Source organism: Procambarus clarkii, chromosome 89, assembly GCF_040958095.1.
Source record: "Procambarus clarkii isolate CNS0578487 chromosome 89, FALCON_Pclarkii_2.0, whole genome shotgun sequence".
Classification (NCBI taxonomy): Eukaryota; Metazoa; Arthropoda; class Malacostraca; order Decapoda; family Cambaridae; genus Procambarus; species Procambarus clarkii.
Window position 1 is genome coordinate 2,123,104 of NC_091238.1, and position 12,190 is coordinate 2,135,293.

The 12,190-nt window shown below is 45.8% G+C and overlaps 1 protein-coding gene across 2 annotated transcripts in view; it reads left to right on the forward strand.

Annotated features, from left to right (window-relative positions):
• The window catches only part of LOC123773412 (opioid-binding protein/cell adhesion molecule), a 107,553-nt gene extending 97,804 nt beyond the window's left edge, over positions 1 to 9,749 (forward strand). For both annotated transcript variants that reach the window (XM_069317843.1, XM_069317844.1), the window contains exons 4-7: positions 4,166 to 4,327; positions 6,015 to 6,149; positions 7,095 to 7,311; positions 8,336 to 9,749. In XM_069317843.1, the coding sequence (XP_069173944.1) occupies positions 4,166 to 4,327; positions 6,015 to 6,149; positions 7,095 to 7,311; positions 8,336 to 8,451 (630 nt within the window). In that variant the 3' untranslated portion in view covers positions 8,452 to 9,749. The remainder of the gene's footprint in view (positions 1 to 4,165; positions 4,328 to 6,014; positions 6,150 to 7,094; positions 7,312 to 8,335) is intronic.
• Positions 9,750 to 12,190: the final 2,441 nt, after the last annotated feature.

Here is a 12,190-nt window from a genome sequence, read left to right on the forward strand (position 1 = left end):
TCACCAGGTGTGTCAGAGTAGTCACCAGGTGTGTCAGAGTAGTCACCAGGTGTGTCAGAGTAGTCACCAGGTGTGTCAGAGTAGTCACCAGCTGTGTCAGACTAGTCACCAGGTGTGTCAGAGTAGTCACCAGGTGTGTCAGACTCGTCACCAGGTGTGTCAGACTCGTCACCAGGTGTGTCAGCCTCGTCACCAGGTGTGTCAGACTCGTCACCAGGTGTGTCAGACTCGTCACCAGGTGTGTCAGACTAGTCACCAGGTGTGTCAGACTCGTCACCAGGTGTGTCAGAGTAGTCACCAGGTGTGTCAGACTCGTCACCAGGTGTGTCAGACTCGTCACCAGGTGTGTCAGACTCGTCACCAGGTGTGTCAGACTCGTCACCAGGTGTGTCAGACTCGTCACCAGGTGTGTCAGACTCGTCACCAGGTGTGTCAGACTCGTCACCAGGTGTGTCAGACTAGTCACCAGGTGTGAATGAACTCTACAAATGATCAGAAGACTGGCAAATGCTTTTTAATGTTCATAAATGGAAGCAAGACCTTTCGAGAGGGCATAACAATGCACATCACAACTACCACATCAACAACACTACCATGCAACAGATTGATGAAGAAAAGGAATCTATAAGTTAGGCTTCATCAGTCATTGCAAGTTGCACAATAAGTGGGAGTTGCAGTAAAAAACACAAGCAAGCCACACCTTAGGAATAGGCAAACGACCTATTCTCACTTCAAGGCAAATAAATTGGTTATTAAACTTTTACAAGCCTCTGCTTCGCCTTATCTAGTCTGCTGTATCCAAGCATGAAGACTTCATCACATGGACATATCTGCTTTGGGGAAAGTTCAGGTGACGATGTTACCGCCATCTATCGACCGCACCTGACCCCGTTCTCTGTGCTCCCTCATGCCCGGCTCTAGTCTCATCCAAACAGGTGCAGTTTCCTTCGTATTATGTGACTGTCTTTCCCCAGAAGTGACGTGAGAGGGACATTGGAAGGCGGTCTAGAGTATACCTCAATGAAGGCGAGTACCTCAGGACACACAGGGAGGAGCCCTGGGTGCTAGGAGGAGAAGGACTCGCTGTGACATAGGGTCGCAGAGGATGTTGTGTTGTCTTGCCTGAGAGCGCCACGTTGGGGTTTGTTTCTTGTAAATAATTACCTGTAAATAGTATGTAATTACATGTGGTGATGGTTTTTGTGTAGTGTTGTTTACCCCGGTTCCCCGTTTTGTTGACTATTACTGCTGCTCTGTTCTTGATAACTTCTCCCCTGACTTGCCGGGTTGGATCTGTGAAGAAAGAGGCACTAAGATGGTGTAGAGAGAGAGGCAAAACTACCGGAGTTGCTGGCTAAGTGAGACCGTAACAGTTCAACACTCGGCGGCAAAAAGCATTCCCAGAATTAAGTCGACTCTCAGATCAGGCAGGAAGGATCAAAAGAGAGCGCCAAGCCATTACGACTATAAGGGATCAGAATAAGGATTTGGGATGGGACGAGGAAAAAGAATGGTGCCCAACGACTTGGACGGTCCGGGATTGAATCCCGACCTGTACGAAGCGAAACCGTCGCTCTACCGTCCAGCCCGAGTGGTTGGTAACAGTTGAGGGGCACAGGACTATCACCACTACAATACTAGGCATTGACTGGACTAAAAGCCTCAAAGTACTCATTTAATGTATCTAACTAGTTACAGGATATTAATGACCACTTCTTTCAAAGGTCACGTGCCACATGCACTAGAGGTAACAGCTTCAAGCTCAACAAGCCGCAATAAAGGACAGAAATTAGAATATACTTTATTACCGTCATGAAACTAACTACATGCCGAACCCGTAAATAAATGATTATTTCAATTTAAAATTCAGATACAAATAATCCTGAGACGCAATGAGGGAACCTTTGACAAGCCGCCATCTGCCTGTCCCCGTCGAAGGCACTAGAGATGGTGGCTAGCAGATAAATTCAGGTAAATCATGTATAACGATCTATCATGTATAACGGTCTATCATGTACAGCTAGCAATCATATATCATATGTATCCATCTATTATGTATAACCCCTTGTGGAATGAAGAACCATTCTATGCTATTCCCGACACTTTTGATCGCCAATCTATCGAGAAAAGTGTGTAGTTACAACTCGGATTACTGTGATCTTTTGTCCCAGTCTAAGGCACTCATAAGTCAATTATTTTCCATTTTACACTCTCCTGTTTCTAATGAAAAAAACAGAGCAGTAACAGACATGCATCATTACGATCGCTTAAACCTCTCCTCCGTCTCATGGCTGGTGCGTTACTCACACCCTTGTCTCTAACATCCATATATTACCTGGATTATAATGGATGGCATCGTGTCCCGTCTGGGGAGCCGGAGATGATGCTCCAGCTTCACTTGCTGATGCCATCACCTCGTCAATGACGGTCTTAGCATCGCTAGACTAAATCCTCTTAACTGCCTTAATAGCGATTGACGCGACGGTGTTGTGATTAAAGGGATTTCAGTACTGGAGGGATAAAAACCTTGTTGCTATTAATTATTGATATTTGTTTTACTTGAGATTAGAAAATAGAAATTTGTGTTAAAAGAAAAGTTTCCAGGAGTTTTTGTAAATATTGAGGATTATTATTTTTATTCTGTTGCTGCATAGTTGTCCGGTGGAGGTGATGAGGTGTAAACTGGATATTCTACTTTAGGATGGTGAGTTTACCTGCTAGAAATTGGTAGTTGGATGAGAATATTTGATATGTAATGCGTCGCCTGTGTCTAGTTATTTCATTTCATTGTATCTGTCGACTATTTCGGTGTTGCTGTTCAGGATATTTCTGGTGATTGTCTGGTTGTGTGTGTAAATATTGTGTTCTGTGACGGAACCTTGTTGTTTGTGTACTGTCAGGCGCATTGAACGAGATATTGTTGTTTAGCCTCTGTACCAAGATTGTTTGGGTTGTCAGTCCTTAAATGGGCATGAAAAGGCACAGACGACATTTGTCTCTTTCAAGACGTTTTGTTTGATGTCGGAAGAGTTTTTCATAAGCAGGTTGGTTGTCTTTTTGCCTTTGTAGTATATAATGAGCTGTATCTTTTAATTAGTATGACTAGGAAGCACCGTTCTGTCGGGCACGGCTCTCGGGATCTATCCTCCGGCTTGTGAACCACTGAATAGAAGCTTGTGAAGAATTTAATAGGTGGGACCGATTCATCAGAGGTGGCTGTTTGCGGCTGTTTACGGCTGTTTACCTTCGTGTTTTGTATGATCTCTTCGACTTATTAGTATGCGTTTCCATTAGTGACAAAAACTGACTTACTCTGTTGAGCTCCTCACCAGCTTGCCTGGAATCTGTACACCAGTTGATTAACGGTTGAGAGACGGGACCAAAGAGCCAAAGCTCAACCCCCGCAAGCACAACTAGGTGAGTACCTGGAGCTGTGTGGGGTCACCCACCTGGAGCCTGTGTGGGGTCACCTACCTGGAGGTGTGTGGGGTCACCCACCTGGAGGTGTGGGGGTCACCCACCTGGAGGTGTGGGGGTCACCCACCTGGAGCTGTGTGGGGTCACCCACCTGGAGCCTGTGTGGGGGTCTCCCACCTGGAGCTGTGTGGGGTCACCCACCTGGAGCCTGTGTGGGGGTCACCCACCTGGAGGTGTGTGGGGGTCACCCACCTGGAGGTGTGTGGGGTCACCCACCTGGAGCCTGTGTGGGGTCACAAGCTTGACACAGGTATCACCAACACTGGTACCTGTTAAAGGTACTCACTACTAGCATTAAGATCCATACCTTTGTTAGTTCCTTTAGTTCAGACAGGAGTACGAAATACACCATTCCATTCCGACACTGTTACATATAGAAAAGGCATCAGGAAAGCCTTCCCTTTCCACCTTATAAATGAAAGTAGGCACGGCATTTTGCTCGACAGCTTCCTGTAAGCTGTAGCAAGCACTGCATGTCGGGTACCTGCAAGCAGATGTCATCAACATTGCAGTAGACGCTCCAAAGCGATAATTTTATGATCAAATCATCACTGCCAAGCCTGCAAGAACACCTGCCTTATCTCACCTGTCATTTCTGTCTCAGGTGACGTAGCTACGAGACAGATCACTACCGTCACACCTGCAGGAGCCCCCCACCTCACCCCCTCTCTCTCTCTCCCCGTCACAGGTGACGTGGTTCAGGCGTCGCGACTGGCACATCCTCACTACCGGCATCTTTACCTACACCAACGATGAGCGCTTCGCCGTCCTGCACCCGGAGGACTCCGACGACTGGACGTTGCAGATCAAGTACACCACCCGGAGGGACAATGGCACCTACGAGTGTCAGGTGAGTCTTGCTCTGCGAACTCTACGGGCTCACCATAGCCCGTGCTATTTGGAACTTGTTCCAAGTAGCGAATCTTGAGCAACAACAAAACAACAGCTCTGCGAAGGGGCAGAGAATGGGGGCAGGGCAGAGGGGCATTGAAGGGGCAGAGGAATGGGAGGGCGTCAACAGGAAGGGAGGTGACTTCAAAACACAGTTTGGTGTCTTTAATATGTCAATAATATTGTGAACTTCCGCTCTGGCTTCGGAAAGACCGTCTTGGAATAGTGTCCCACTTTGTGTTACGTATGACTATTGCTCACTGCTATTTCGTACGTCTGTTATGTACGACTTTTGCACACAACTACTACTACCCAAGTCTGTTACGCACGCACGTTTGACGCACGATTATTTCACATGATTATAACACGCACGATTATCACATACGACTATGACGACGCACGGTTATCACATACGACTATGACGCACGATAATTTCATACGACTATGACGCACGATTATCACATACGACCATGACGCACGATTATCACACACGACTATGACGGACGATTATCACATACGACCATGACGCACGATTATCACACACGACTATGACGGACGATTATCACATACGACCATGACGCACGACTAGACCCATAAGGCGACGAACGAACAAACGCTTCGCTGCCAGTGGCCGTCACAACTGCACTTCATTAACTCCTTAACCTTCCTCACCAATGTCCTAATTAACAGACAGACGAGAGAATGCTAGCTACCACAGTTCTCTTGACCGCAGGGCCATCATAATGACACTGCCCCCCCCCCACCTCCCTAGTTCAGCAAGAGCATGTCCGCTATAAGTCGTAAGTACGCAGCCACTCCCGATACAGGTAACAAAGAGGAAAATATTGCATCATAAGCTGCAACGTAGGGTCAACTCTCAGTCTCGGACACATCCGGATGCTGGTGGTGGGGGTGGATGATGGTGGTGGGGGTGGATGGTGGTGGTGGGGGTGGATGGTGGTGGTGGGGGTGGATGGTGGTGGTAGCGGTGGATGGTGATAGGGGAGAGTAAATATTCCGGTGACTCTTGGCTGTGTTTGTGTTTTGTGGGAAGGTTTTATCCCTTGGAGGTCAGGAAAATCCCCCTTGCTGGTGGAGAGGGACGGCGGTCCATCGAGGGACAAGTTTCCCTTAGGGCAACGTGGATAAAAGTCCCTATGATAACGGAGAGAGGACAAACTTCATGACTATAGCTGTCATGTATACAAACTGTTCCCTTAACCGACGTATTGATCGTTGAAGTTAAGGTCCTTAACGGTTTATGGTTAATACGTTTTAGCTGTCCCCTTAACTGACGTAAGGATCCACTCTCAGTAGATATGTTAAGCAGCTGTTTGAGTAGAACTTGGGAGGAATATATCTATGTCTATTAATTCATCTCTTCTTTCATTTTATGTTGTTTAATCCAGGACTAAAATGGTGGTGTTCTTTCCTGAACAAAAATAATAAATCTTGTTTTCCGTGACTGAAAAAAATAATAGGTCGTGTTCCGTGACTTACAGTAACAGCTGCTTTGTTCCGTGACTTACAATAACAGCTGCTGTGTTCCGTGACTTACAATAACAGTTGTTGTGTTCCGTGACTTACAATAACAGTTGTTGTGTTCCGTGACTTACAATAAGTTACTGTGTTCCGTGTGCTTACAGCTGTCGACGGGGACCGGTGTCATCTCGCAGTTCGTCAACCTACACGTGGTGGTGCCTCAGGCGTTCATCCTTGGCAACAAAGACTACCACGTACAGCTGGGCTCCACCATCAAGCTCGTCTGCGTTATCAAACAGGTAATACACGTCCCTGGGGGGGTAGTGTAAGTGGTCCCTGGGGGGGTAGTGTTAGTGGTCGCTGGGGAGGTAGTGTACGTGGTCTCTGTAGAGTACACAAGGTGCTGGGATGCACGTAGATAGTACACAAGGTGCTGGGATGCACGTAGATAGTACACAAGGTGCTGGGATGCACGTAGATAGTACACAAGGTGCTGGGATGCACGTAGATAGTACACAAGGTGCTGGGATACACGTAGATAGTACACAAGGTGCTGGGATGCACGTAGATAGTACACAAGGTGCTGGGATGCACGTAGATAGTACACAAGGTGCTGGGATGCACGTAGATAGTACACAAGGTGCTGGGATGCACGTAGATAGTACACAAGGTGCTGGGATGCACGTAGATAGTACACAAGGTGCTGGAATGCACGTAGATAGTACACAAGGTGCTGGGATGCACGTAAATAGTACACAAGGTGCTGGGATGCACGTAAATAGTACACAAGGTGATGGGATGCACGTAAATAGTACACAAGGTGCTGGGATGCACGTAAATAGTACACAAGATGCTGGGATGCACGTAAATAGTACACAAGGTGCTGGGATGCACGTAGATAGTACACAAGATGCTGGGATGCACGTGACGATAAAACCCAACTTAAACAGAGAGAAAGAACAGTACCAATATCCAGCTCAGTAATAATCACTTGCATGTGTTTGAGATGAGAAGGTCTTCGGGGCAAGGCGGTGGATTCGAACCCGCGTCCATATTTATCACCGCCAGATACCACGCCTTCCCCAGTGATCCACGAAGGCGGGCGTGTCTGGTGATCTAGAAAGAGGGTTCGATGCCAGTGCCCTCCTTCGAGAACTTTTCACAGAAACATCACACAACATTGAGTATTGTTAAGAGATCACACTATATACAGGACTATAACCTGATTCATTTGGTTGCGTCAGAGTCCGACGCCGCCGCAGTACGTGTTCTGGTACCACAACGACCACATGATCAACTACGACACTCAGAGAGGCGGGATCAACGTGTCGACGGAGACGGGACCCAAGAAGACGCACTCGCACCTCGTCGTCAACGACGCCCGCTACCAGGACTCCGGCAACTACACCTGCAGCGCCTCCAACACCCAGCCCGCCTTCTCCAACGTCTTCGTCTCCCACGGTGCGTCGCTCCCTTCTTTCCGGTCGGGATTCCGCCCTTGCTCCTAACTAATTCTATGGCTTTGTTAAATTTCTGTATTGCTTCGTGCAGGTCGGTGTTCAATCCCCGACCGTCCAAGTGGTTGGGCACCATTCCTTCCCCCCCGTCCCATCCCAAATCCTTATCCTGACCCTTTCCCAGTGCTATATAGTCGCAATGACTTGGTACTTTCCCCTGATAGCTACCTACCTCCTAACTCGTCCAACATCATTACCCCCTGCACTTACATTACACTCCCTAGTTAACTGTAGTATTTCCAATTTCCCTTCTTTCCGATGTTTATATAAAGATATATGTATCTGTGTGTGTGTTTTACTGAGTATGATTTGTTCAATTAGTCTACATATCAAACGTTCTTGACTTGGGAAAGGAAGGTGATGCAAATTAACTCTTACAAACTTCATTTTGCAATCTTATTGGGGCCTGACGTGTGTCGCTTGAAGGACATAGCCGAGGCACTATATATCAAAAACTCCCGGTCAACAGTCGACTTACACGTTCTCACACCGTAGCCTCCTCTAGTGAACACTAGCACGGAACTTCCATCTCACGCCTTACTTGACTGTACCAGCCGTCACCATACGTATAAAAAGTAATATTAATATATTCCTGTCAAATGTGTATCCACTGCCTCCGAAGATGCTGAAGAGAGTTTTAACGAAACGTTTAAGCTCTCACCAGCTGAGTAACGTAGCTGCTACAGTGTTGAGTAACGTAGCTGCTACAGTGCTTAGTAACGTAGCTGCTACAGTGTTGAGTAACGTAGCTGCTACAGTGTTGAGTAACGTAGCAGCTACAGTGCTGAGTAACCTAGTAAGTTGCAGACCCCAACGTTGAGTCAAGAACCACTTACCCATTCATTCCTATACTTTCCACTACTCTTTTTAACCGAAACATGCTCTTGAACTCTTAAAAACTGGTTGTTTTATATATTGTCAACCAGCCCGTGCTATAGTTACTAAGATCCTTCTCTATACCTCTACAGGTGACAAGATGGCCGCAATACAGCGACAGATGGCGGCTAGAGGCTTGGCTCTCCACCCTGGCACCTGTCTGTGGCTCTGGTGCCTGGCGGCCACAGCGCTCTTGGGTCGCAGATGATGGGTCGGGCTGCTTCCTGCTCTTTGTCTCTTATAACTGTTCCATCACTACGTCCTGGGGGTGGCCCTCAAGATGATGGTGAGGATGTCGTTGAATCTTCCCCTAGCGCACTGCTGCTGCCTCCGGTCACACTACAGTGAGGGAGAACAGTGAGGATTTATGCAGTGTACGGTGTACTTTGAGGATTTGTACAGTGAGAGGTGTGGATTAACTATCGAGGTGCGAACTGAGCGGCTTTTGGAACACACTCGATGTGTTCGAGGCCTTTTGGAACACTCCCGATGTGTTCGGGGGAGCTTTTGGAACACCCCCGACGCGTTCGAGGGCTATTCGAGCACAGTGGACGTGTTCCGGAAGAGCATTCGAGGGAGCGCTGTGTGCTCTTATAGAGTGCCTGGGGAGTGTGCGGTGGTCTGTAGAGCGGTAGTGACTGAGGACTTCGCAGCTGCTTACTTGGTGTCTCTTGACCAGATGTAAACAATAACGAACTGATGGTCATAGTGATCATAAATAACAATGACACTGATGGCGTTAGTGACGACGTTACTGGAGACAGCTGATAGACGTTAGTGATGGAAAAACAATGATAGAACTTTATTTATATATCAGAGGTTATGGAACTGTTGATATTAACGATGAGGACAAAATGTTGACATTTCTGGCGTTAGTGCTGAGACACAATGCTAGAACTGATGATATCAAAGATGAGAAATAATGAGATACTTCAAGTCTATACCTATTTCTTTGAGCCAGAAGAAGCAGCAAACACGAATCTTTAAGGCAACATAACGGAGATAAAAACCCCATTCAGTAGCGACACATTGACCACCCATTAACCAGACACTTGTTTAATAATGCTGAACATCCCATTTCAAACAGAATATATTGCTCAAACATTTTCAGAAATAATATAAAAAGGCTAATGTTAAAATAATTCACCGCGGTGATTTGTTCCCGAGTGTCCAGCATTTAGCACAAGGAAGAACGGGTTTAAAGTTATAAAACCGAGAGGAGTAATGCAATCAGGAAGTCCCAGAGTACTCGTTCCAAGCATTCTTTAACAGAGGTTGGTGTGAGATATTCTTAGCTGTGTCGTTCATAGCTGTGTCGTTCATAGCTGTGTCGTTCACAGCGGTGTCGATCACAGCGGTGTCCAACAGCACTACAAAATCGACCAAATTGCGTTACTATCCAACCACTTATATTACTTAGTGGCTTAAAGTGACATGGTATTTTGATCCATAATCGTCCTTATGAAGTTAATTAGGGTGATTGTAAATATTTGAGAATATCAAAGATGAGAAATATATATATATATATATATATATATATATATATATATATATATATATATATATAATATATATATAAATAATATATATATAAATATATATATATATAAATATATATATATATATATATATATATATATATATATATATATAATTGGTTAAACATTGTTTCAGTGTTTGCTTGACAATATTCATGTTGAATCTGATAAAAGACGAGACACAATGTGATAACACTAACGATGTGTGGTCGAGGAACCTGACTACGTCGACTGGGTGGTGGTTAAGGCGGACGAAGTCGTTAGCGCTGCTGTCGAGTTGCGACTCGTCAGGAAGATTTACGTTAATGAACAGGTTTTCGGGAAGTGGGTAACAAAACAAACCTCATTGCAGAGAGGGAGGGGGTGTGGGGTGGGGGTCGAGGGGGGGTGGGGTCGAGGGGGTGCATGAGGGGGGGGGGGTTGAAGACGTTGGCATTTCTCAAGGTGTACCCGAGGTCCCTTGGCCATTAGCTCTGGACATTTATGGTTTATTATGAGATCTATGTAAGAAAAAGGCTTCACTTTAGAACAGTTGGTTTTTTTGTGATATCATTCAGACTATTTGTGTGAGCGAGGTGCACAGAGACTTGTATTTTTCTTTGTAAATGGGAATTTGAGACTTATTGAGGCGACACGAGAGCACGACCGTCAACTGGTGTACTGGCCTAGTGCACCGACGACCGACAGTGACTATTGAACAGTCGTACTGGGGACACGAGACTCCGACTCATTACTGCAGAGTGCTACCACATATACAGATAAGAAACGACCTGGGACTCAAACAGATATTACGGAAATCAAAGCCCCAATAATGACGCCGACACCTACATCGACGACGACGACCTACACTTTACGTCATTCAGGCTGCGTTAGTAAATCACAGAATTCGACGCATCACAGCGCACGCTACGCAACAACAGAACACGCAATAGTCGTCACCGCTGGACGCAATCGCAATGTGCGTGTCTGTGACGGTAAATCACAGCTCGCGACGTATTTTACGATACAATTTATTGCCTCATACGCGACATATGACCGCAAGTCACAGCGCCTCGCGTCCACTCTGCATACAATCAAAATATTTTAAGGAAGCCGCGTATAATACATCATGAAAGCGGGAAAAACTGTTTTATTTTTTTAATTCTGACGTTTTTTTTGCGAATTTATCCCGTGTAAGATGTCACCAATGTACATTAGTTAATATAGAGGCCATTTTGACGTCCCGAAAAGCATTTTTTAAAGACGCAAGTGTAGAGAGCATTTATCTTGACTCTATAAGTTTCTTTACTGTCAAGAGAGTGTGATGATATGATTGATGGCTGTGGCGTCTCCCCCAGAGCGTCGGACCCGGCAGTGTTGATCTGACAACCAGTCAACGTTGAGTCTCTGTTGATTCATCGTTGATTCTTTGTTGATTCAGCGATGATTCTTTGTTGATTCAGCGATGATTCAGTGTTTATTCTCTGTTGATTTAGCGTTGATTCAGCGTTGATTCAGCATTGATTCTTTGTTGATTCAATGATGATTCAGCGTTGATTCTCTGTTGATTCAACGTTGATTCTTTGTTGATTCAGCGATGATTCATCATTGATTCTTTGTTGATTCAGCGATGATTCAGTGTTTATTCTTTGTTGATTCAGCGTTGATTCTTTGTTGATTCAGCGTTGATTCTTTGTTGATTCAGCGATGATTGAGCGTTGATTCTCTGTTGATTCAGCGATGGTTCAGCGTTGATTCTATGTTGATTCAGTGATAATTCTCTTGATTCAGCGTTGATTCTATGTTGATTCAGCGTTGATTCTATGTTGATTCAGCGTTGATTCTCTGTTGATTCAGCGATGATTCAGTGTTGATTCTCTGTTGATTTAGCTCGGATTTTATTTTGATTCGATGTTAATTCCCTTTTGATTCGCAGTTCATTAAACGTAGTTTCTGTGATGATTGAACAGTTCACTCCCTGTTGACACAGCGTCACTCGACCAGATGTTCTGCCCGGCTGGCAGCTGGTCAGTGAGCAAAGTCAGATGTATACAAAGATGCAGCGCTGTCAAACACCTGCTGATGCGACACATGTGTAGGCCGAGGTCACATGTGAATCTCCAGGCAGTGTACGTATGTAATGCCACTTGAGTGAGTGATTATACATGCCCTCCCCCATTGGAAAGATACATAAGTGACATATATACAATCACCATCTAGTGTGAAGGTAAACTGGCTTGGGATACTGGCAGTAGATCTCCCACCAAGATGGGTATACAGCACAGGACACATAGGCAACACCGGTGAGCACGTCTCGATATACAGAACCATCACCCCCAACACTGGTAGTCAAGACACCACATACAGAACCACCACCACCACTGGTAAGCAAGCCCCCACATACAGAACCACCACCACCACCACTGGTAG